Source organism: Muscardinus avellanarius (assembly GCF_963383645.1).
Source record: "Muscardinus avellanarius genome assembly, chromosome: 1".
In the NCBI taxonomy this organism is placed as follows: Eukaryota; Metazoa; Chordata; class Mammalia; order Rodentia; family Gliridae; genus Muscardinus; species Muscardinus avellanarius.
The window spans coordinates 67,516,145-67,543,144 of record NC_137786.1 but is presented as its reverse complement, the minus strand read 5'-3'; the positions used below and the strand labels follow the sequence as shown (position 1 = coordinate 67,543,144).

General features: G+C 38.6%; 1 protein-coding gene across 1 annotated transcript in view; it reads right to left on the bottom strand.

Annotated features, from left to right (window-relative positions):
- MSH3 (mutS homolog 3) overlaps positions 1 to 27,000 on the bottom strand; it is a gene marked incomplete at both ends in the record, with an annotated part of 228,429 nt that overhangs the window by 9,377 nt on the left and 192,052 nt on the right. Inside the window, 2 exons of the mRNA XM_080706313.1 lie at positions 2,684 to 2,810; positions 9,980 to 10,166. Coding sequence (XP_080562439.1) covers positions 2,684 to 2,810; positions 9,980 to 10,166 — 314 coding nt within the window. The remainder of the gene's footprint in view (positions 1 to 2,683; positions 2,811 to 9,979; positions 10,167 to 27,000) is intronic.

Genomic DNA, 27,000 nt, shown 5'->3' with positions numbered 1-27,000 from the left:
AGGTTTTCTAACTGCGGGTCCATTACTTTGTCTACAACACCATTGGAAACAGACAAGAAGAGCATCTTGGAAGCCAATCACAGGCCTTTGGGACATTTTACTGACAATCTTTGCTGTGATCTCTAAGTCACAAGAGACATTAGGCTGGGAGTAACAGATGAGGTATAGGTATAGCCAGGACCAACACTGGAAGTCCAGACACTGGTGCAAGGCTTCAAAATTCTGAAAGTGACTTTCAGCCTAACCTTCTAGCCATGGCTAAATTATAAATCAAATATAAAAGTATAATGGAGACACTGCCATTCTCCAGTCTCAAACATTTTATCTTGTTCCCTTGATATTAACAGTGGCCTATCCAAAAACTCCCCTACGTCTAAAAGGTAGAAGGAATGAACTCCCTAATCATGTACCTCACAGAACCTTCATATCCAGCTCTAAAAATTGGTCCTGATTAATCCAGGTACAATAAAGTCATTCCTGCAATTCTCATTCACAAGGACTGTTTTGGGAATGAGGAATTCTGAAAATGAAAAGGCATCTGAGAAAAGTTTCCTCATTGCTTGAATACCAGAAGGGCTAGTGGTGTAGCTCTGAGGTAGAGCAGGTGCTTGGGATGCACAAAGTCCTGGGGGCTCCATTCTCAGAACATACTATAAAATAAAAATTTTAAACTAAAAAGTAAAACATAAAGAGTCATAGAAATTGCCACCCCTTTTCTTTCTTGGGGCATGATCAATTCTGGGTGTGATGCCTAAAGGAGCTATGACTATCTCGCCCGGAGCCTGATGATGGAGCCAGCAAGGCAGAAAGACCCTGGAAAACTGTAAAGAGGAGGAGCTGAGGCCACTGTTCCTCTAAGGATACTGTACTGTGAGATTACATACAGCACGACCCGACTGTCTGAGGCACTTTGAATCCAGCTGTTTTGTTATTTGCAATCAAATGCACAGAAGAGAGAGTAAGAGAACTCTTAGGATCTCCAAGAACTCCCAGACCACAAAGGCAGGCCTCAGCACAAGAGCTGTGCAGCAGACCCAGACAGCAACCAGTTCAAAAGAGCAGAATGACAAAGGGCTCTGGCAGGAAGGACCCCAGCGGCAACAAGAGGTTCAGACATTTCATAAAGCAATTGGAAAACAGAGGAAGATTCAGCTAAAAACTCACAACAGCAAAAATAAAGGCAAGGCCTTTCTTATCTTTAAGAAAAGAGAAACAGTTGTAAAAGAAAAAAAAATGTACTTGTCTCCCCACTTGGCTCGTCAGTAGGCAAGACTTCCACTGCAATAATAGCGAAAACAATGATGATGAATAAAATAGGGGAAAAAAATGTGAACTGACTACACCGGGGTGCAGAGGAAGGGCAGGCTGCCTCTAACACAATGAGAGGTCCAGCAGTAATGTGCCAAGCTGATGAGTCAAGAGATGACAGAAATATGACAGACATGGAGGAAAGACTTCAAAGGCTTTGGGCCCGGGAGTGGAAGGGGCGTTAGGGGACAAAGCTTGTTAGCAGGAACCTTTTAGCATCGTGTAATTTTAAGAATTATGTTCATGGATAAATGTTAATAAAGTAAAATGCCAGAACACATAAGGGTGAGGGGTAAAATTCTGGATCAGTGGTCAGTCCACATCAGGGCTCAGGGGCACTCTTTCTACTTCTCCCTGCTGGCGAATTCTTTGTTTATCCCATGGCTTTTAGCTTATAAGTCTTCTTCTGGATGTGGATTAACAAATACAAAACTACTTTCCTGAGATAATTTATAATGTGTTTTTCAAGAGTGCACTGTGGTGAAAGGCAGGAATTGCCTAACATTTAATTTATCTTTGGTCCAGTACTTTGTTTTATCTGGGACAGTCGCCTGGTTTCTTTTTCAGGTCTGTCCATATTACTTTTCTAAAATAAAATCTGGACTCTGGAGTGTCTTGGATAATGTTTTTTCCATTATAGCACACCAATTGTGCAAACTACCACAGGCTGGTAGCTTAAAAAAACTACTAAAAAAAAATATGCTGAAGCCTACTAGATTACTTAAGGCACTTGAATTTATTTCTCTTGGCTAATAGTGTTCTTTTTCATAAAATGTCTCATTTCTGTGACAGTAGCAATAACTGGAAAGGCAGAAAAAATATACTTTAGATCTAGCAAAGTGAAAAAGAATAAAAAATTATGATTGTAGGCTCAGCTTAGCCATTACCTAAGTGGCTGACACAAGCTACTTTACCTTCTCAGATAGTTTCCTTGTAAAAAGATAAAACACATATCCAGTATGGGATATGACCCTTAATAAATAATGTTAAATAATATTTTGGAGTAAATACTGAGGATTTTTTTAAAGATAACTAATAATACTCTGCTTTTGACTACTGAGACATCTTTTTGGGGATAATAAGAATCATATAAAAATGTAAGAAACTAAGAGGAATCTAAGTGCCCCCTCCACCTCCACCCACTTCTTCTAGAAAAAGAATTTCCATTGTAAATGAGATCAGGATGACTGGAGAAGGACTCAGAGATAGCAAATAAATAAATGCACACTCTATTTGACCCACGCTTAGAGCAAATAAATTTGGAAAAGTGTTATTTATGACTGACATTTATAGCCCTCATTATCAACAAGTAATATATTCATGCTCCTATAAACTCTGAGTTATCAATTTTACCTACTGCAGGAATATCTCATACCTGAATCCTGTTTGCTTTCATCCTCGTTGACCAAGAATCCCATGTGGTAGTTTCCCACTACTGAGTAATATTTTTCTAACTCACAAACCGGTGGATAATGGGTGACAAACAGGGTTAAGGATTTCACCTAAGTAACAAAACAAAGTAAGTTTTATTTCTAAATTTTTTTAATCAAACCTTTTTGTCAACTTTTTAAACAAATCAAACCTTCATGAAAGCTCCAAAAAGTACAATGAATACCTATGTTTCTTAGGTACCCAACCAACTCTGCCATATTCTCTTCCTCTCCCCCAAGACAGAAGACATATACTGTCCTGACACATTTGAGAATTAGCTGCAGACATCATCCCTAAATACTTAATATTTGATCTTCCAAGAACAAAAAGTTTCATATATAACCAGAATAAAATTATTACACTCAAGAAATTTATTACTATTTTATAATATAGTTCTAATTTTTCCTAATTGTTCCAATGTGTTTTTTTTATCTTTTTTGTCTCCTATGAAATTAACACTGAGTTATTATAGCAAGATTGCAGTATTGCAGTATATATAATTAATATACAAAAGTCAATTAATAAATTTTTAAAAAACATACAATATCATTTATATTAGCACTCCCAAATGAAACAGGTATAAGCCTAACACACAATATTTCCATGACAAAAACCATATAACTCTGATGAAAGAAATATCAGCCAAATAAATAAAAGATAAACTATGTTCATCGATAGGAAAATTCAATATTGTCAAGATGTTGGTTCTTCCCAACTTGATCTGGAGATTTGATGCAAAATCATACAAAATTCTAGGAAGACTTTTTTGGACATCAACAAACTGATTCTAAACTCAATATGGAGAGGCAAAAGAACCACAATAGCCAACCCAATATTGAAGAACAAAGTTGGAGGGTTGACACTACTCAACTTCAAGACTCACTATAAAGCTATAAAATCAAGATAGTATAATATCTGAGAAAAAAAATTGATATACAGGACAGTGAAACATAATAGAAAACCCAGAAATCATCCCATATAAATAGAGCCAACTGATCTTCAAGTGGCAAAGCCTACACAATGAAACAGGAATAGTCTTTTAACAAATGATGCTGGAAAAGTTGGACATCCACATACAAAACTATAAAACTCATGGATGATAACATAGGAGAAAAATGTAGATTAGGTTCAGCAGTGACTTTAAAAAACTTAGTATATATTTATTTAATGTACATTTGTTTTAGTATACTTTCATTGGTGCATTATAGTCTCACATCATAATGTAAATCATGTTGATAGTGACACACATGCACACAGCACTTGGAGGGCTTTCTCCTGGCTGCCTCCCCATCTCTCTTCCCCACATGGGTACTGAGACTAACATTTGTATTCTCACATATGTACATAAAACTGATGGTGGTAATTCCTTCATTGATCCTCACTCTTCCCCCTCCCCTTCCCCTAGACCACTCCCTGGCTCCACTGAGGTTTCTCCTCCATTATCTGGAGTCCCTCTAGTATCCTAATTATTCCCCAGCTTCTGCATATTAGAGAAAACACATGATCCTTTACTTTCTGTAACTGGCTAATCCAGGTCCTTCCATTATCCTGAAAATGACATAATTTTGTTCTTTTTATTGCTGAGTGGAACTCCATTGTGTGGATGTCCCATAATTTTATAACCCATTCATCTGCTGATGGACACCTAGGTTGGTTCCATAATTTGGCTATTGTGAACTGTACCTCTATGAACATGGGTATGCATATATTACTGTAGATGTCTGATTTCAGTCCCTTTGGAAAGATACCCTGGAGTTGTATAGTCAGATCATATGGTAAATACATTCCCAGCACTGATTTTATAGATAAAACACCAAAGCAAGATTCATAAAAGAAATGATATCAGAATTCACTAAAATATTCTACTCTACAAAAGATGATGAAAAGACATGCCAGGTTGGGATAAAATATTTGTAAAAATACATTTGACAAAATATTTATTATCTAAAATATGCAAAAAAGACCTCTTCAAGTCAAGAATGAGAAAAAATAATAAAAAAGGGTTAAAAAATTTTTTTGGTGGTACTGGGGTTCCTGCAAACCCTTCTACCTCTGGGCTACACTCTCAGACCTATTTTTTATACTTTTTTATTTGGAAACAGGGTCTCTTAAGCCAGTGCATGCACTGGCTTGGAACCTGCGTGATCCTCCTGTCTCTGCCTCCCAAGTGTGGGGATTACAAGCGTGCGCTACCACGCCCGGCAAAAAGGGTTAAAATTTTAACAAATACATCAAAGAATACCTACAGATGGAAAATTAGCATATGAAAAGATAGTCCAGCTCTTTTGCTTTGCATTAATAAAAATTAAACAATGAAAATTAAAGCAATGAAATGTTACATGTCTGTAAGAATGACCACATCCAAAAACTGACAACACCAAATGTTGTCCTGAATGGTGAACAACAAGAATGCACTTTTATTATTAATCGGAATGGAAAAATGGTACAGGTACTCTGGAAGACAGTTTAACATAAGTTTCCTACAAAACTAACCATAACTTTTACCATGTGATCCAGCAATTATGCTCCCTGGTATTTACTAAAAGGAGTTGAAAACTTATGTCTACATAAAGATTTGCATAAATGTTTATAGTATTTGTATTTATAATTACCAAAACTTGTAAGCAATCAAATATCCTCCAGCAGGTGAATGGGTAAATATACTATGGTAAATCCAGACAGCGGCATATTATTTGACACTAAAAGGAATGAGCTATTAAGAGAAGACATGGAGAAAACTTAAATACCTATTATGAGTAAGAGAAGCCAGTCTTAAAAAGTTACCTATTGTATGATTACAATTACATGACATTCTGAAAAGACAAAACTATGGAGACAGTAAAATAATCAGTGGTTTCTAGGGGCTTTGGGGAAGGAGTGATGGAGAGGCAGCACAGAGGACTTTTAGAGCAATGAAATGTTCTGATAGAATAATGGTAGAAATATGTCACACATTTAATCAAACCCATACAATGTACAAATCCAAGAGTGAACTGGAAAGTAAACTATGGTCTTTGGGTGATAATAAAGTGTCAATGTAAATCCATCAATTATAACAAATAAACCACTCTAGAAAGGGTGCTGAGAACAGTGGAGGCTTATGCATGGGTGAGGGTTAGGGAGTATATGTGAAATTTCTGTGTCAATCTCTTCTCACCTTTGCTGTGAATCTAAACTTCTACAAGAAACAGTATCTATTTTTTTTTTTAAAGTTAGGTCTTCTGTTCCCAGATATTTCTCTTCAGTGATTCACCTCAAGGAAATTTCATTTAAAAAGTTTCTTCAGAAACATTAAAAATATCCCAAACTTCTGTACAGTAAAAGGAATAAAAACAGAAGAAAAATTCCATTCTGTCATGATTATGCCAGAAGGTTCTAAAATGAATTTTAAGATATCCTTAATTCCTAGTGGTGACCAGTCTGCAGGATGGCTACAGAGACCTTCCCCTGCTGGTGTGCATGCACCTGAGCAGTTTCTTCCTACACAGAATCAGGGCTGACCTGTGTGGTCAACAACAATGATGGAAGAGATGGTAAAGCGACCTCTGAGGCAAAGTCACAAATGCATTACTGCTCCACTTGGGTTTCTTGGGCTGCTTCCCCTGAGGAAGCTGGGCCTCATTTTGCTCAAGTAGTCCTGTGGAGAGGTCCAGATAGACAAACTGAGGACCTGGCTAAGTGCCAACATCAACCTGGGAGCCAGGTCAGTGAGCTGACGGAGGACATGGACAAAGCCCGAGGAACGAAAGGTTCTGAAAGAGTTAAAGGAGATTCTAAGAAAGGTCGAATTCTCCAAAACTCTGGGTATGACTCCTGTCCTTTCCGGAATTTGCCCTCTAAGGCCCACCTTTGCAAGGCCAGGGGGCTGACCTTAATCACAAGGTCTGGGGCTGATCTTAATCACAAGACCAGTAATGTCACTGGTCTTCCTTTTGTTTTGCTTATGATTAGTGATTTACATGTCCTTCACTTAATACCCCAGTATTGTTCTTTGGTGTTTACACTTTTCTACTAGGATCTGATGATTAACCCAACTAGAGAAGGGTATAAAGATCTTGGTTTTAGAGAATAAACTTTGTCAGCTGCTCATCAGGCAATTGTCCGTGCGTTCATTTCAGGGTAGCTGCTCATCAGGCAGTTACATTTCAGTACAGCTGCTCATCAGGCAGCTGTTGCTTTCATTTCAGGACAGCTGCTCATCAGGTAGCTGTTTGGTTTCCCCTCTCAGGTCTCTCCCTCCCAAGTCCCAGAGAAGAATCTCCACAGTGAGCCATGTTGGAAGAGGATCCTGCAGCACCATCAAGCCTTCGGGGGACAGCAGCTCTAGCTGATAGCCTGATTGTAATCATAGGAGAAAATCTGAACTAAAACCACCCAGCTAAGTCATTCCTGAATTCCTTACCCCAACGCTGTGACACAGAATAAGTAACTGTTGTTTTATAACCTATTGTTTGGGAGCAATTTGTTACGCAGCCAGAGTAACTAACACACTGCTGTCTGGCAGAAACAATGAAATCAAAGTCAAAGGTGGCAAATTCAGTCCTGCTGTACTTTATTCTTGAAAGTTCTGAAATGAAGATTTAAAATGGATATTGGCACTGATGGGAACTTTACTGAAATTTCAATGATATGTAATTTCTATAATAAATAAAGAAAGTTCCTAAGCTGCATCTTTTTGCAAATAAGAATGTTTTAAAAATAAAAATAAAAATAAAAATATTCATTTTAAAGGAGAAAATATGTCATCAGTATCTGCTTTAATATAAATAAATGTTTAATCTAACCTGGACTACTTTGGGGTCTTGCTTCTAAGACAACAAAGGAAAGAAACAATGGCCACGCTAAAAAGGGCCGTGGTCACAAGCAGGCTATTTACTGCACAAACTGAATACACTGGGTGCACGCCCAAGGACAAAACCATTAAATGAATCACTCAAAACACAGTAGAGGCCGTAGCCATCAGGAAACTTTCCAGTGACTGCCCGTGACATCTGTGTACTTCCCAAGCTGTATAGGACATTACAATCATGTATTACTTTATGATGAAAATATGTTCTGAGAAATGTGTCAGGAGGCTATCTGTCCATTCTGTGAACACCATCAAATATACTTACACAAACTAAGATGGCTACAATGTGACTGGGCAATATAATCTTATGGGACTACCATCATATATTTGGTCTGCAACTGACTGTAATGCCTCTGCCTGGAACACAACAGTAAATTTCTGCATGAGTTGTGCACTCACAGCTGATAAAAAGGAATCATTCCTGTGAAGCTGGATGCACTGGACAGCCCCACCCCAATTTAGACCTGCAGGTGCTGCCTTATGACCCCCATCAAAGACCAGGTGAGGAACAGGATCTTTAAGGACTGAAGGAAAAATACCTTCTGAAAACAAAAAATAAATCAAAACAAAATCCAGAAATTTTACTTTAAAAACAAACCCAAATTAAAATCCAAAAAACAAGGGGTCACAAAAGTTAAATAGAGAATCTTAGTTTGTAGGTTTTTTTTTTTTTTATAAAGAACTATACTATAAGCTAGAAAATCTGCTTTTTTGGGTATTTATGAGAGAGAGAAACAGTGAAAATGAAGGTAAGGCACAGAGACAAAGAAAGGGAAGGAAAATGTAGAGGGGAAAATAGAAAAAGAAAGCCTGAAGAAAAGGCAGGAGCTATGAGGGAGAGACAAAGCAGAGATCAAAATGAGCAGACAGAATAGGTAAAGGGGGAGCGAGACAGGGACGGTCAGTCTGACACAAAGAATTCCCACTGAGATGCTAGAAACAGACTGAAAAGTAAGTATGCACGCATGGCGTGACGTCACTGAAACAGAGAGAGAGAGAGGGGACCTAAGGTCTTTCACCCTGAGCTTCTAGGACATCAGTAGAAGTATTCCACAGAGCACTATCTTGTCTTTCCTTGAGAAAATGGGCCTGAGTGAATTGTCCCTACCCTTGATTTAGTTTGTAAAGATAATAAAATATAGTTCTGAGTAAAAATTTAGAGGCTGAAATAAAAAGATCACAGGTTTGAAGCAAGGGCACAGTAAGTTATCAAGACCCTGCTTCAAAATAAGAAATAAAAAGGGTGGGAGTTGCAGCTCAGAGGCGGAACTCCCCTGTGTTGTACACTGGGTTCTCTCCTGGGTTGTTCACTCCCCTGGGTCAGTGGGGTGAAGGAGCAGAACTAACTGAGAGAGCAGGGAGGAAGACGTGAAGAGAGAAACGCTTCAGTGGACATACACAAACTTATTAATGCCAATCACGGTGCGTGCACAGGAAGGTGGGGAGGGAGAGAGTAGGGGAATGGAGGGAGGGGGTCAACGAGTGCTGTGGGCATGTATGCCTCCATCACCCTGAACTTCACCATGTTGTATGATTACACCAATAAAAATCAATAAAAATAAAGATGATTAACGACCATGAAGAAAACAAACAAAAAGAATGACCCTGAGGCTCAAAAAAAAGATACATCAAATAATTATAAAAATTATTTAGGGTTAATGTAACTTTAGAATAAAACATCCTAAAGATCAGTTGGAGGGATAGAGCAATTATAACAAAGGTAATATAAAATATTTAAATATTTGAAGACTGAGGTCAGGAACATAATTGTGTGTGTGTGTGTGTGTGTGTGTGTGTGTGTGTGTCTTTGTGGTACTAGGGAATGAACCCAGTGGCATTCTACCTCCGAGCTACATCCCCAGCTGGATTTTATTCTTTATTTTAAAACAGGGTCTCACTAAGTTCCAGGGGGCCTCATTAAGTAGCTGAGGCTGGCTGTGAACCTGTGATCCTCCTGTCTCAGCTTCTCAATACTCGAATTACAAGTGTGCACCACCACACCTGGCTAGAAAAGTAGTTAGTATGCTATATATCAACCATGTAAATAATAGGTATGCATGAAGGCATTATAACCCTATATATAATGCTATATATTTCAAAATAAGAAACTAAATTTCAAATGTCTCACTACATAAAAATGAGTGGGGTGATAAATAGGTTAGTTACCTTGATTTAAGTATTCCACATTATTTACAGATATCAAAGATTATAACATACCCTATAAATGTATATAATTATAATTTGTCAAAGATAGTATTAGTAAAAACATTTTAATTTAAAAAGGTGTGCAGGACAATTCTCTCTCTCCTCCTTCCCCTCTCCCTTTTGTGGTACTGGCATGCCTGGCAAGCACTCTTACCACTGAGCTGTATCCCCAGCCCAGATACTTACATCTCTAACGAAATACTCAAGAGTGGCATAAGCGATGGCGATCCCATCATGGGTGCTTGTCCCTCGCCCCAACTCATCCATGATAACCAAAGACTGTGATGTTGCTTTCCTGATTATTTCTGCGGTGTCAGTCAGTTCTTCCATAAATGTACTCCGTCCTTTATATATATTGTCTGCAGCACCCATCCTACAAATAAGATTAAAAGCACTTTGACTTTCCTCTGAATCTTCTCATTAGGGAGACAAAATTTAGTTCATGGATAGTAAATATAAAAAGGTCTCTAGGAATGAATGTGTGTGTGTATGTGTATGCGTGTGTATATATGTGTGTATGTGTATATATATGTATATATATGTATCTCTCTATATATAAATAATATATTCTCTCTCTGACTATATATATGGGGGGGGAGAGAGAGCGCGCCAATAATAGTTGAATTATATTAAAAGTAAAATAAAAGCACAGAAACTTTTGACCCTGCTTTTTCCTGATCAATAATTTCAAACCAAAGTCTTGGTATTCAGTGTTGCTATGTGTATAAATCCATGATAAGTAGGACCTTGAACAACCAAAGGTTTGATCAGTGTTTTTTTTTATAGAAAATTACACACTGTTATTATAAATTGAAGTATCATGTACAAAATAAAACTTTTTATTAGGACAAGAATCATAAATCGTTAGTAAATTTGGACAGCAGCTCAAAGCGGTTCCCAGTGTGAACATAGTTCTTAAAAATTTCAAGAAATGGTAGGCATGGTGGCACACACCTATAATCCCAGTACTTGGGACTCTGAGACAGGAGGATCACAGGTTCCAGGCCAATCTCTGGATTTTAGCAAAGCCTTCCACAACTTTGTGAGACCTGTTTTGAACTAAAAAATAAAATAGGGCTGGGGGTGTAGCTCGGAGGTAGAATGCTACTGGGGTCAATTCCAAGCAACACACACACACACACACACACACAGAGAGAGAGAGAGAGAGAGAGAGAGAGAGAGAGAGAGAGAGAGAGAGAGAGAGAGAGAAAAGAAAGAAAGAAAAGGAAATGACACAAATGATTTAGGATTTCTCTCTAGTAAGATTTCTTAGAGCCTTTAAGATTCAATTACATATTGTGCATTTCTTATGGAAGGGTCTAGATGATAACATTTCTTTTATTACTTTAACTATAGATCCCTGCTATTTATTCCACAGCTCCAGAGGCAATAATGTTTTACAGATGTATTTGGGAAAAACACCTATTTAGTGCAAAAAGAATCTGAAAAGAAATATTTAGCTAATGCTCCCTTAGGGTCATGCTGTTAATTGCAAAACCCAGAATCCAGGTTTCTGGCCTACTAGCCAGCTTTGTGTTGATGCTGGTAACTATGTTCTCTGAAAAATCCCCTCATCAATTTTGCTTTGCTTCAACAGTTCACACAGTAAGTAGGGCACATACTTTACACTTGACCTGCAGCACCATAATGTACCTTTCATTTCTGAAGAAACTCATGGTGAAACTGAGCTTAGCCAGTGGTGTTGGTTGGATTGCTCTAACAGCAGGGGAGGGAAAGTGTGATGTCTACAGAGGAGCGGAGCCTTAGTACTGCTAGTGTAACCAGGGGCATTGGAAACTGTAATCAACTACATCTATAATGGTTTCACTAAGATGGGTTTTTGCAAAGTGTTGTCAATCCTACTTTTTTTTTTTTTTTAGATGTACTGGAGATTGAATCTATGGGCATTCTACCTCTGAGCTACACCCCCAGCCCTATTATTATTATTTTTTATTCTCTATTTTTGAAAGTGTCTCCCTTAGTTAGAGAGCCTCACTAAGTTTATGAGGCTGGCTGTGAACCTGCAATCCTCTATCTCAGCCTCCCAAGTACTGGGATTACAAGCATGCACCACCATGCCTGGCTAATACTACATTTTAAAATTAATAAATACATAAAACAGTTTTTGAAATGGTGCTAACTTAGAAGCATTCTAAGTACCTTTTTAAGTTTAAATACTGTTATTTAACTAAATTTTTAATGTTTACCAATATCTCCCCCAAGAGAAAACAAGTAAACTTTCCTACCTCTGAATCTATTCTGTATTCTTCGGAATCCTAATATTTGACCTCTATTTAGCACGGTTTGCTTTTTTTTTTTTTTTTTTTTTTTTTTTTTTGGGTGGTACTGGGGTTCCTGGAAACCCTTCTACTTCCAGGCTATACTCCCAGACCTATTTTATGTTTTTATATATATATATATATATATATATATATTTGGAAACAGTCTCTTAAGCTAGTGCGGCTGGCTTCAAACCTGCACAATCCTCCTGTCTCCGCCTCCCAAGCGCGGGGATTACAAGTGTGCGCCACCACGCCTGGCACGGTTTGCTTTTATTCATGGCAGGCTGTGAACAAATCCTTCACAGATAACAAAAATGCTTTGGTGAGGGAAATATTCAGAATCTTTAGTTCCCAAGAATTAGAGTAACAAGCAAGCACTGAATAAGATTTCAATGCTGAATAATAAGTATTCTTAAGTGTTTCCTAGAAGCAGCAAAGTAATAGTGATTTAGTTTGGAATTTCAGAAACTGCACAATATTCCTGGGGGAGTTAATCTTAGGCAGACACATATAAATGAAATTTTCATTGTAAGACAAAGATGAGATTTCAAATTATAGGGGGAAATGTGAATAATCACTCAAGAAAAATATACTAGATCACTTGTTATTTTACAAAAAAGAGATGTGGCCCTACCTACTCAAACCATATTCCAAAATAAATAATATGGATGTTTTTAAAAAGTGAATGTAAAAGTAGAAATCATAAACATAAACATGCCAAGCTAGATAGATGACATTTAATCTGTGGACAGGTGAAATAGGTGGCTTTATATAAATGGCACCTAAACATGTGTTTAGAAAATCACATAAAAATGCAAAGCTACAAAAGCTGTAAGAGCAATCTATAGACTTGAGAAACAAATTACAACACATATAATAAGGGTAAGTAGTCTCCCAAAGAGTCTCATGAAGCAAAACAAAATGATGAGCTTAATTCTAACAGAAAGAGAGAAAAAGCACATCGTCAATTTGCAAAAGAAACCTATGAAGATGTTTGAATGTGCAAATTCAAACAGGAATGAAGATATATAAAGTAGCAAAAATGAAAAAGGACCATAATACCCACTGCTGTCAAGAAAGTGTGGGAGTAAAAGGGTAATTTTTCTGTGAGATTGAGAGTTGTTATAATCTTCAAAAAGACAACTTAGCAATGTTTATTAATGTCCATGAGCCATAAATTTCACTTTAGAAATCAACATTCTGAAATGTATCAGAGATGTATGAAAGTACATGTACAAATATGATCTTCATCATGTTATTTAATGAAAAGTTGGAAAAGCCAAGTGCCCCAAAATAAAAACCTATACAATCATTACAGCTGGTATGTTAAAGTTGTTGACATTGGGAAATGATCAAAACTACCCTCTGTGCAAAGCTGAGGCCATCAGGAAGTCTGTAATTCAGTGAAGAGACCGATTAGGGAAAGAGACTGACCCAACTGCTAAGGAAGTCCATGCCTACAATAACCACAGTCGTGTTCTACACAGGCATATGAGCACTTCTCAGAACTAAAGAACTAAAAGTCTGAGAGCAATTGAAGAAAAATGAGAGTATGAAAGAAAAGGACTAAAAAAAACTAACAAAACCAATTACCATAGAGCAAATGGGTAAAAACACAATTTACTGAGCAGAATTAAAAACAAATAAAACTTTCATTTGATATCCAAAGTGAGATTTTTTTTAAAACATCATAGACTTAAAACAAGAACAGGAAAGAACAGTATTCCTATCAAGAAAGGAACAAGAGAGCAAAGTATCTTGGAAATTAAAAACATGGTCACTAAAAATATTCACTGTATATGTGGAATTAATATTAGATGCTATAGAGGACCGAGATTTTAATGTGGAAGATAAATTCAAAGATCTGAGAAGAATATACAAAAAGGACAAAAGTAGTAAATATACACAAATAATTTAAAACATGAAAGCCAGGTCCTAAAGGTTCAAAGCTCATCTAACAGGAGATACAGAAGATAGAAACAAGGAAGGTAAAAACTGAAGAAAATATTCCTAAGCTGAAATAAAGCATGCATCTACAAATGGAAAGCTTCACAAAACAATGAGCAAGACTAAAATCTGGTGAAATTATACAATGACAGGATTAAAAATTCCTAAACATTTCAGGGGGAAAAAAAGCTTTCCACTAACAAAGGGAGGCAAATCAGACTTTTAGCACACTTTTCACCTAAAATGAATACTGGAAGATAATGGAAGCTATGTCTTTAAATTTAAGTTCCGGTAATTACCTAAACTTTCAAAACAGAAGTGAAGACAAAATAAAGATATTTTAGACTTTCTAAAACATAAAATTTGCCACCATAAACCCTACATGAAAAAAGTCTGAGCCAGACTCAAAAATAGAAATAGTATTTAAGAAAGAAAATATGAGCTATAAGGCATAGTAGTAGTTGAGTAGAAGTGAAAATGTAAAAAAAAATATCGAGCTTCCGGGAAGATGGCGACGGAGGAAAGCGGCACTTACAAGTCCTGCTAACAATCCAACTCTACTACCACAAAACCAGCGCCTTTCAGAGCCAGAAAACACCACCAGCAAAAAAATAAAAACGGTAACTACAAGGGACAGAGAAAAAGGGCTGGAAAAACAAGACACCAGAGAAAAACCAGCCCGAAGTGCCGCGCCCGCGCGGCGCGGAGCGGCCAGAGCCGCAGCGCGGATTGGGGGGAGCCGCAGAGTGGAGCGGCCTGCCGCGTAGTGGAACCGCCAGAGCGGCTGGAGTGACCAGACCCGCGGTGCAGAGCAGCCGAAGCCACGGTTCAGAGCAGCCGAGCAGAGCGGCCAGAACAGCCAAGCGGAGCGGCCAGAACAGCCAAGCGGAGTGGCCAGAACAGCCGGAGCAGCCAGAGCCGCAGCCCGGATTGGCTGGAGCGGCGGCGCGGAGTGGCCGGAGCCGCGGAGTAGAGCGGCTGGAGCAGTCGGAGCGGAGCGGCCAGAACAGCTGAGCTGAGCGGCCAGAGCAGCCGAGCAGAGCGGCCAGAACAGCCGGAGCGGAGTGGCCAGAACAGCCGGAGCAGCCAGAGTCGCGTCGCGGAACGGCCGGAGCGGCCGGAGTGGCCAGACCCGCGGTGCAGAGCAGCCAGAGCCGCGGCGCAGAGCGGCCGGAGCGGCGCGGCCTACATCTCCCCTAGCAGCACCAGAATCCAGAGAGGAGGGAGACTCAAAACAGAGCTCAAATCCAGAGAGGAGGTACTTTGGCCTCGCGGCCTAGGACGCAGAAGCAGTGTCTTACTGCTGGCGGCAGCGGTGAGTTCACCTGACGACCCTAGACCAATCCACTCAACCAGCCACCAGGCGCCTGAGAGGAGGGGTGGACAGCGAGCCGAGGTGAGCAGGTGCTGAACAGCCGGGCGGCAGTCAGCAGTTTTGTTGGTGCAGGGAACATCTAAAACTCCCAAGGGCCGGGCACAGCACAACTGGCAAGGACTCAGAGCGGAGTTCAAAACCAGAGAAGAAATACGCCATATCACGGCCGAGGGCGTGGCAGTGGTGCCAAATTGCCAGTGGCGGCAGCAGCGAATCCATCGAGTTCACTACAGCTCCATCAGCGCACTCAATAACCGTGAGTCAAATTGCGGCCCCTAGGGGAGAAATCCCAGTTCTGCACTCCCAGGGACTCGCGCAGATAGTCTCCCTGGGTCGGAGATTTTAGCAGTGCAGCCCAGTGGGGGAGTGGCAGTGGCAGAGATATCATACCATAGTCACAACTCCCCACTGGAGAACGCCCAACTTGGCACTCCCCACGGTCTAAGCAGCCTTAATTGACTCCCTGGGTCTGAGACTTTGTGATACAACCCAGTTAAGGAGTAGTGGTGACAGAGATACCACAGACACGAGATCCAGAGCATCTTAAGTGAACTCGTAGTGACTCAGGGAAGAACCCAGAGAAGGCACAAATTTCCAAAATCATGGGAAAGAGAAATAACAATGGAGCAGTGAATGCCAACAACCCCACAACATCAGAATCCGATAACACAGAAACCCAAAGATCTCTAGAAGATCAAATTAGGAAAATAACTTTAGAAATAATAGAGGACTTTCGAAAAGAATTTAGAGAGAGTCAAAAAGAGATAAAGGATGCAATTAATGAAGTAAAGGCCTCAATTCAAAGTATAAACAACAGATTAGACCACATGGAGAATAGAATCTCGCTTCTTGAAGATGATCATTCTAAAAATGAACGCATAGTTTCTAATTTAGAAAAAAAAACCCGACAGCAGGAATCTGACATTGAAGAAATATGGGCCCATTTCAAGAGAGCTAACCTAAGAATAATTGGAATAGAGGAGGGAAAAGAAGGTGAAACCAAAGGGATCAACAATCTCTTCAAGGAAGTAATAGCAGAAAATTTTCCAAACATAGAGCAAGAGGTCGATACACAGGTCCAGGAAACTTATAGAACTCCCTTTAGACAGGATCAGAGAAGAGGATCCCCACGCCACATAATTGTCAAAATGACTAATGTGGAAGCCAAGGAGAGAATCTTAAAGGCAACAAAAACAAAAGGCCACGTGACATTCAGAGGCAAACCAATTAGAATCACTCCAGACTTCCCAAACCAAGTTATGAAAGCCAGAAGGGCTTGGAGTAACATATTCCAAACTCTGAAAGAAAACAACTTCCAGCCAAAAATTTCCTACCCAGCAAAACTATCCATCAAATTAGATGGGGAAATAAGAAGCTTCCATGACAAACAGCAACTGAAGGAATTTATGTCTTCAAAACCAGCGCTAGAGAAAATACTCAAGGAGATTAACTGCAAAGAGGAAATGGGTAATACACGCCAGAACCAAAGAAACAAGAATTCCCATCCAGCTGACAACTAAGCAAAGAAGAATAAACAGTATCTTAAACAGAAATAAGATCTTAACATGTTGGGAATTAAAAATTATCTCTCTATAATCACACTGAATGTAAACGGCCTCAACTCCCCAATAAAAAGACATAAAGTGGCAAAATGGATTAAAAGCCAGAATCCATCCATCTGCTGCTTACAAGAAACACACCTTACAAGTAAAGATAGGAACAAACTCAAGGTAAAGGGCTGGAGCAAGGTAATCCATGCTAATGGCACTCGAAGACAAGCAGGATTAGCAACTATGATATCAGACAAGTTAGACTTCAAACCCAAACTTATTAGAAGAGACAAAGAAGGTCACATCTTACTGGTAAAAGGAATAGTCCAGCAAGAGGAAATAACAATAATCAACATCTATGCCCCAAACATAGGGGCAGCTACTTTCATAAATCAAACTCTCTGTGATATGAAGTCACACATAAATCCCAACACAATAATACTGGGAGACTTCAACACACCTCTCACAATACTAGACCGATCGTCCAGACAAAGGGTCAGTAAAGATGTCTCAGAACTAAAGAACACCATTAACCAAATGGACCTGTTGGACACATATAGAATATTTCACCCAACTACAGCAGAGTTTACATTTTTCTCAGCTGCTCATGGAACCTTCTCCAAAATAGATCACATCCTGGGACACAAAATGAGCACTAGCAAATTTAAAAAATGTTACATACTTCCCTGTGTCATTTCAGACCATAATGGAATGAAACTAGAAATCAACTATAAGAAGACCCAGAGAAACAACATAAACATGTGGAGACTGAACACCACACTTCTGAATGAAGAATGGGTCATAGAAGATGTAAGAGGTGAAATCAAGAAATTTCTAGAAACAAATGAAAATAAAGAAACAACATATCAAAACCTCTGGGACACTTTGAAGGCAGTATTAAGAGGAAAATTTATAGCACTGAGTGCTCACATAAGAAAAACAGAAAATTCTCAAATAAATAGCCTTATGACACACCTCAAAGCCCTTGAAAAGCAGGAACAATTGAACCCCAAAGCCAGCAGAAGTCGGGAAATTATTAAAATTAGAGCAGAAATTAACGAAATAGAGAATAAAAAAACAATACAGAAAATCAACAAAACCAAAAGCTGGTTCCTTGAAAAAATTAACAAGATTGATAAACCACTAGCCAACCTAACTAAGAAAAAGAGAGAATCAACCCAAATTATGAAGATAAGGGATGAAAAAGGAGACATTACTACTGACAGCGTAGAAATCCAGAGGATTATCAGAAACTACTTTGAAAAACTATACTCCAACAAAATGGAAAATCTGGAGGAAATCGACAACTTCCTAGATAAATACAACCTTCCTAAACTGAGTCAAGAAGATATAGAACACTTAAACCAACCAATAACAATCAAAGAGATTGAAATAGCAATAAAGAGCTTACCATCAAAGAAAAGCCCAGGACCAGATGGTTTCCCAAGTGAATTCTATAAAACCTTTATAGGAGAACTAATCCCAATACTACTCAAACTATTTCGGGAAATAGAAAAAACCGGGACTCTCCCAAATACATTCTATGAAGCCAACATCACACTAATACCCAAACCGAATAAAGACAGTTCAAGGAAGGAAAACTACAGGCCTATATCTCTGATGAACTTGGATGCAAAACTATTAAACAAAATACTAGCAACACGCATTCAAAACCACATCAAGAAAATCATTCACCATGACCAGGTAGGGTTCATCCCAGGGATGCAAGGCTGGTTCAATATACGAAAATCAATCCATGTAATTCATCATATAAACAGAATCAAAGACAAAAACCACATGATCATCTCAATAGATGCTGAAAAAGCATTTGATAAAATTCAACATCCATTTATGATAAAAACACTGCAGAGAATTGGAATAGAAGGAACATATCTCAACATTATTAAGGCAATCTACAATAAGCCCACTGCCAACATCATATTAAATGGGGAAAAACTTCAAGAATTCCCCCTAAAAACTGGAACGAGACAAGGATGTCCACTATCACCACTTCTCTTCAATATAGTACTAGAGACTCTAGCCAGAGCAATAAGGCAAGAAAAGGAAATCAAAGGAGTACAAATAGGAAAAGAAGAACTTAAGCTTTCACTATTTGCAGATGACATGATACTATATTTAGAAAACCCAACAAACTCAACCAAAAGGCTTATAGAACTGATCAACAAATTCAGCAAAGTATCTGGATACAAAATCAATCTTAAAAAATCAGAAGCTTTCCTGTACACCAACCATAAATCCACTGAAAAAGAAATTCAGAAAACACTTCCACTCAGGATCTCCCACAAAAAAATAAAATACCTAGGAATAAACTTGACCAAGGAGGTAAAAGATCTCTACAAAGAAAATTATAAAACACTGAAAAAAGAAATCGAAGAAGATCTTAGAAGATGGAAAGACTTTCCATGTTCATGGATTGGCAGAATAAATATCATTAAAATGGCCATCCTCCCAAAAGTGATCTACAGATTTAATGCAATGCCCATTAAACTACCAAGATCATTCCTCACAGACATAGAAAAATCAGTCCTTAAATTTATCTGGAATAACAAAAAGCCCAGAATAGCCAAGGTAGTTCTCAGCAACAAAAACCATGCAGGAGGAATCACAATACCTGACTTTAAACTATACTACAAAGCCATTGTAATAAAAACAGCATGGTACTGGCAAAAGAACAGATATATAGACCAGTGGAGCAGAATAGAAGACCCAGAAACAAGTCCACACACTTTCAGCCAATTGATTTTTGACAAAGAGGCCAAAAACATACACTGGAAAAAAGATAGCCTCTTCAACAAATGGTGTTGGCAAAACTGGTTAACCATATGCAGAAAATTGGATGTTAATCCCACTTTTTCACCCTGTACAAAAGTCAACTCACGATGGATCAAAGACTTGGAAATTAAACCAGAGACTTTGAAGCTCCTTGAAGAGGGCATAGGTCCAACACTACAACACATAGGCACAGACAAACATTTCCTCAACAAGACCCCAAAGGCACAGCAAATTAAAAGGAGAATCAATACATGGGATTGCATGAAACTGAAGAGCTTCTGTTCAGCAAAGGAAACTATCAAGAATCTCAATCGAGAGCCAACAGAATGGGAGAAGATTTTTGCCACCTACACCACTGATAGAGGACTAATATCTAGAATATACAGAGAACTCAAGAAACTCAACACTAAGAAAACAAAACATCCAATAACAAAATGGGCAAATGAACTAAATAGACACTTCACAAAAGAAGAAATTCAAATGGCCAATAAATGCATGAAAAAATGCTCAACATCACTGGCAATCAGAGAGATGCAAATCAAAACTACCCTGAGATTTCACCTAACTCCAACTAGAATGGCCATCATTCAAAACACGAACAACAACAGATGCTGGCGAGGATGTGGAGAAGTGGGAACTCTAAGACATTGTTGGTGGGATTGCAAATTAGTGCAACCACTTTGGAAAACAGTATGGAGAATCCTCAGAAGAATGGGAACAAATCTACCATTTGATCCAGCAATACCACTGTTGGGTATCTACCCAAAAGAAAAGAAACCAAACTACCAAACTAATCCATGTGTATCTATGTTCATAGCTGCACAATTCACCATAGCCAAACTATGGAACCAGCCAAGATGTCCATCAACAGACGAATGGATTACAAAACTGTGGGATATGTACACAATGGAATTTTACTCAGCCATCAAAAAAAACTCAATTACATCATTTTCAGGGAAATGGATGGAACTGGAGGACATTATGCTAAGTGAGATTAGTCAGGCACAAAAAATAAGAAATCAGATGCTTTCCCTAATATGTGAGAGTTAGGGAGAAATGGGTCATACTTTTAACTCTGTTTACATTGTCTTTGGATATACAATATTTTTTTTATTTTTTAGGGAGTTTATTTACCCTTTTGTTGCCTGTGCAATTGAAATCATATCCAAGAAATCACTTCCAATTTCAATGTTGTGAGGTTTTATAACCCAGATTTTCTTCTAAAAGCTTATAGTATTAAGATTTATATTTAGGTCTTTTATCTATTTTGAGTTAATATTTGTATATGTGTTAGGTAACGGTCCAATTTTATTCTTTTTCATTTATTATTATTTTTCAACAATATTTGGTTAAAAGACTAGTATTTCCTCCACCAAAACTTCATGGAAACCTTGTCAAAAATAACTTGTCAATGTTTGGAAGAATTTATCTCTAGGCTTTTATTTAGCTCCAATGGTTTATATATCTGCCTTTAGAACAGTACTACACTGTTTCAATTATTGTAGCTTTATATGGTTTGAAATCAGAAAATATACATCTTCTAGCTTTGTTCTTCTTTGAGATTGTTTTGGGTATCTAGAGTCCATATTCCATATCAGGATAGATTTTTTCTGAAAAATAAATTAATAAATGTATGATAGTTTTACCTAAAAAAAAAAAGAAAAAAATATTCTCTGGTAAGAAAGAAAGCAAAAAGAAATATTGAAATGTTATCTTTAAGTCATCAAGAGTTTGGTACCAGACAAATGAAACTGTTATGTGAGATTATCAATGTTAATACTGTATAAATTGCTATAATACTAGATGTCAACTACTAAGCCAAGCATGGGAAGGAGGGATGGGGAGGGAATGGGGTGGGGATTGGGTAGGGGCTAACTGGGCGATATGTGCATGTATGTCTACAAAAGTATTTTCTTTATACCACTATGATGTATGAATACATTGCACCAATAAAAAATAAATTAAAAAAAAAAAAAAAAAAAAAAAAAAAAAAAAAAAATATCGAGATGCTTAGAAGATTCCCCCTAGGACCTGTAAAATTTAATATCTTAGAATTTATACAAGTATACATACATAAATATGTATATGCATGTATATGTACAATTCTTTTAATTTTTAATTTTATGTGGATCATATTGAAATGGCATACATTCAGACTGTGCTTGGTGCCCCCCCCACTTCCCCTGTGCTACATTCATACTTTTATATTCGAACACATATTCGAATGTAGCTCCTCCATTAACCAACCTCAACCTTCTTCCTCTCTTATGCTTTCATTCTAGCTTTGCTGAGGTTTCCCCTCTATTATCTGGAGTCCCTCTGGTATTCCTGATACTCCCTAGTGTGGGAATAATAGAGAAAACATATGTCCCTTCTCTTTCTGTGCTTGGCTGATCTCACTTAACATAATGTTCTCCAGGTCGTTCCATCATCTTGTGAACGACATGATTTTGTTCAAAGCACAGGAAATTAAAGCAAGAATTAACAAGTAGGATGGCATCAAACTAAAAAGTTTCTGCTCATCAATGGAAACCTTCAAGAACCTCAAAAGAAAGCCTACAGAATAGGAGAAGGTCTTTACCAGCCACCACTCTGAAAGAGGGCTAATATCCAGAATATACAAAGAGTTCAAAAGACTCTACACTAGCAAAACAAATAACCCAATCAAGAAATGGGCAACTGAAAGAAGAGATACAAATGGCCAATAGATACATGAAAAGATGTTCTACATCACTGGCCATCAGGAAGATGCAAATCAAAACTACACTGAGGTTCCATCTAACCCCGGTCAGAGTGGCAAGCATAAAGAAATCAAGTAACAACAAATGCTGGCGAGGATGTGGGGAAAGAGAAACTCTTTTACACTGCTGGTGGGAGTGCGAACTAGTTTAGTCACTATGGAGATCAGTGTGGAGATTCCTTAGAAAACTGGGAATGGATGTCTTTCTTTTTTTTTCTTTTTTCTTTTTTTGGTGGTACTGGGGTTCCTGGAAGCCCTTCTACCTCTGGGCTACACTCCCATACCTATTTTTATATTTTTATTGGAAACAGGGTCTCTTAAGCCAGCACAGCTGGCTTTGAACCTGTGCGATTCTTCTGTCTCCACCTCCCAAGCATAGGGATTACAAGTGTGCGCCACCACGCCCGACCTGGGTGTCTTTCTAAAAGGGTTGAAATCAGAGAATTACAGTAACATATGCATATCCATGTTCATAGCAGCATAATTCCTAATAGCCAAAATATGGAACCAACCTAGGTCTCCATCAACAGATAAATAGATTGCAAAATTATGGGAAATACACACAATGGGATTCTACTCAGCTATAAAGAAGAACAAAATCATATATATGTACGATTCTAAAGTGATGTGGATGAATTGTCACAATAATGTAAATTAGGATGACTGGATCCTTCCACTTTAACCTATGAAAAAGCATAACAGATAATTACACCAGTACAAATGCTGAAGACCTTTTCAAGGTCTAAATGGTTTTAAAAATTGAAAGGTGAGAAGTCAGGCTCATGAATTGACTAGTGATTTCTTCTCATTTTATAGCAAGAAGTAGACAGATACTGTCTAAAGCTGATAAATTTAAAGTTAGAGTTCACAACATTTTACAGACACTCTAATTCTAATTCCACCAGAAGAACAAAATCAGAACATCCAGCTGGTCAGGTTGGTGCTGGTGGGGTGGAAAAAAAGGGTAGCCTTTTTTCTTTCAAATTTGTGCCCTCTGTACTACTTTCTCTCTTTTTTTTTTTCCTATCATGAAAACTATTGCTTCTATAATTATAATTTTAATAAGTATTATACTATGTCACTTTTATTAAAATCATTTGTACAGAAAAAAGACAGAAGGTTATCAACATGTGTAGAGTAAATATCTCTGGGCTAGAGGATTATTCATTATTTGATGAACCTTTCCTTCACCCAAGCACCTAGCAGAATATTTGGCACAAAGATGGAGATTGATAAATGGATATTAAATGAAAGTAACATAATTAAGTCTTCTTTCCCAACGGCAGTGATTAAAGCATATAGGAAATATTGTTCCAACATAGTTGCTAACAAGATTCTATGCTACTTAAGCATGATGTTCACTACTATCAAGGGTTAGCTTTAAGATTCAGTTCAAATATACAGAGCCAATAAATATGAATGTATGTATACAGTGAGCTAATTTATTTAGTTTAGATTTAAAGCATCACTGGGCGTGGTGGCACATGCTTGCAATCCCAGCATTTAGGAGGCTGAGACAGGAGGATCAAGGTTCACGGACAGCCTCAGCTACTACTTAGTGAGGACCTTTTCAAGTCAGTGAGACCCTGTTTAAAAATAAAGAATAGCCGGGCGTGGTGGCGCACGCTTGTAATCCCCGCGCTTGGGAGGCAGAGACAGGAGGATCGCGCAGGTTCGAAGCCAGCCACGTGCGCTGGCTTAGGAGACCCTGTTTCCAAATAAAAATGTAAAAATAGGTCTGGGAGTGTAGTCCAGAGGTAGAAGGGCTTCCAGGAACCTCAGTACCACCAAAAAATAAAAAATAAAAAATAAAAAAATTAAAAAAATAAAAATAAAAATAAAGAATAAAAAATAGGGCTGGGGGGTATAACTTGTAGGTAGAATGTCCCTGGGTTCCATCCCCAGTACTGCAATAAATAAATAAAATAATTTTGAAACATCACATCATATTTTATATAATAGAGATATTCAGAAAGACTGAGCTTTGTCTCTAGAAATTAGCAAGCTCTTATTATAGGCCTTATGCTTGAATTTTACCTTTTCTATCTGTTTCTTGGCATTAAAAATGTTTACTGTCTGTTGGGCACAATGGCACATGCCTGTAATCCCAACTACTTGGGAAGCTGAGGCAGAAGGATTGCAAGTTCATTTTCAACCTGGGTAACTTAGTGAAGCTCTGTCTCAATAACAGCAATAACAAAAAGGGCTGGCAATGTAGCTGAGTGGTACAGCACTTGCCTAGGAGGTGTGAGGTCCTGGAATAAATTTCAAGAACACATGCATGTACATAAACACACACACACACACACACACACACACACACACACACACACTGTCATTAATGGGAAAAGATGTTCTAGTCTATAAAATGGACTAGAACTGAATGGAGTGAACTGTAATTATGCTATTAATGAATTATGTCACATAGCTAAATACAGACAAAGCAGTAACTTGAGTAGGGGACTCATGCTCTAGTGTTGGCCTAGCCACTAGAAACTGTCACGTTAGCACCTTAGCCAACCTGATAACTTTTCTGAGTTACTGCAGTTTTTTTCATCTACATAAAAAGAAGTTGACAGTAAATCTCTATGGTCTCATCCTCTTCTCAAGTCCTATAATTTTTTTATGAATATCATCACATATGAAAAAGGCAGAAAGTCCTTAGATTGTGTTCCAAACCTTGAATCGGGAGCATCAACTTAATGTACCTAAAAGCAACCTTCCCTCATGGCAGCTGAGGTTCCACATACTAATTCATGAAAGCACTGACAAACACCTCCCTGTGTTTCAGACACTGACCTGAGTGTATCCTGATGCCACCAACATGAGATGCAGATCTTATCTCTGCTCACAGATAAGAAAACTGAGTTCTAGTGCTTAACGGAGAGCTCAGTCATGGTGTTAAGAATTCACATATAGCTTAGTCTGATCACCTTGCTTTATGTAACTATAAGGCTAAAAGGCACCTGAGGTAGATATACCCTAAAGTGACCCCTGTGATCATCTTCTGGGGTTCACCCCCTGTATGGGTGGCTTGCTTTTAGCCAATTGTTGATGGCAAATATGATGGGATTGTTGTACCATGATTATATGATGTTTCATAAAATTGTGCTTTGCTATTCAACAGGCACTAGAGACTTTCCCCCTAGCTGGCTTTGAAGAAGTTTGCTGCCATGTTATATGAGGGCCAAATAATCTTCAAGTGGCCTTTAGGAGCTAAGAACAGTCTCCAGTGGACAGCCAGTGAGAAGATGAGGACCTCAGGCGCACATCACAAGGAGATGAATTCTGTCAACAACCTCAGTGAGCTTGAAAGTGGGTCTGTTTCCAGTTCTGCCTTTAGGTAAGAGCTCAGCCCTGGCCTACACCAGGAAGCCATATACCTGGTGAACCTATGTCTGGATTCATGAGTCACAGACATTTTGAAATAATATGTGCAACTCAAGGTACCAAATTTGTGATAATCTGTGAAATAGCCCAGAAAACTCACATAGAACTTTAGCACTGTATATATGAAGTTGAGAATTTGGTACACCTGTTATTCTTCTTGCTCCCTCCATCTCCAATGCCCAATGCCCAGTGCTCTTTCTCATCCCACTCTTGCCTCTCTAGTTCATATTCTTTGGTTTAAGCTATTCCACTGCCCATCTATTTTTCATCCTGCCAGTAAATTTGTATTTTAAAATCAATTTTAGTGATTCCTATGCTTAAAAACTCAGTATGGTTTCCTGAGGAGGAAGATGGTGACATAGAGGAAGACAACAGGATTCAGGCATGCTGAGCCTGAATTCAATCACCAAGAAGACTGCTCCTTAACAAGGAAAGAAAAGCAGCAAAAAAACTAAACAAACAACAAAAGCTGATAAGCAGTGGAATGAGAACTAGAAGAAAAAACAGTAGGTGTAAAAAGCTCCACACAGCTCACCTGATGAACAGACTGGCAGCAGTGGCACCACCTTGGCCAGGCTTGCCAGAGTTGCCCACTACCAGCACTGAGGCTGTCAGAGACCTCTAGGAAGAAACCGTGGATTGCTGTGAGACCAGCGACTATAGGTCATCATCAAAAAGTGGTCAGCATTTTGCTACATGCTCAATAGGGCCCAGGCAGTCCAGACAACCCATCCAGACCCTGTAGCTGGGGCTGAAACCATCTCTTCCATCAGCAATCTGGCCCAGCGCCCATCAAGACCTTAAATTAACAAGCCATCCCAAAGGGAGGCCACCCTCCTTGGTCACAGAGACTTAAATGGAAAGAAAGTAGACTTGCAGGGGTCTGAGACTTTGCAAATCATCCCTGTGGAGATGGAGGTGGGGACTACTGTTGATACAATGAAAATGTGAACTAGCATATAGCTCCTAGAGAGATTACAGTGGGAGGGAACTGCAGTTCACAGTTCACTGAACCCTGGTAGGGTCTCTATGGATCACCTTGGGAAACCCACCCATGGTGTCTGGGGAGAAATAGCTCAGCTAACCAAGTTGCAGGCTTGGAAAACAGTGAACTTGCACTTGACCCATGT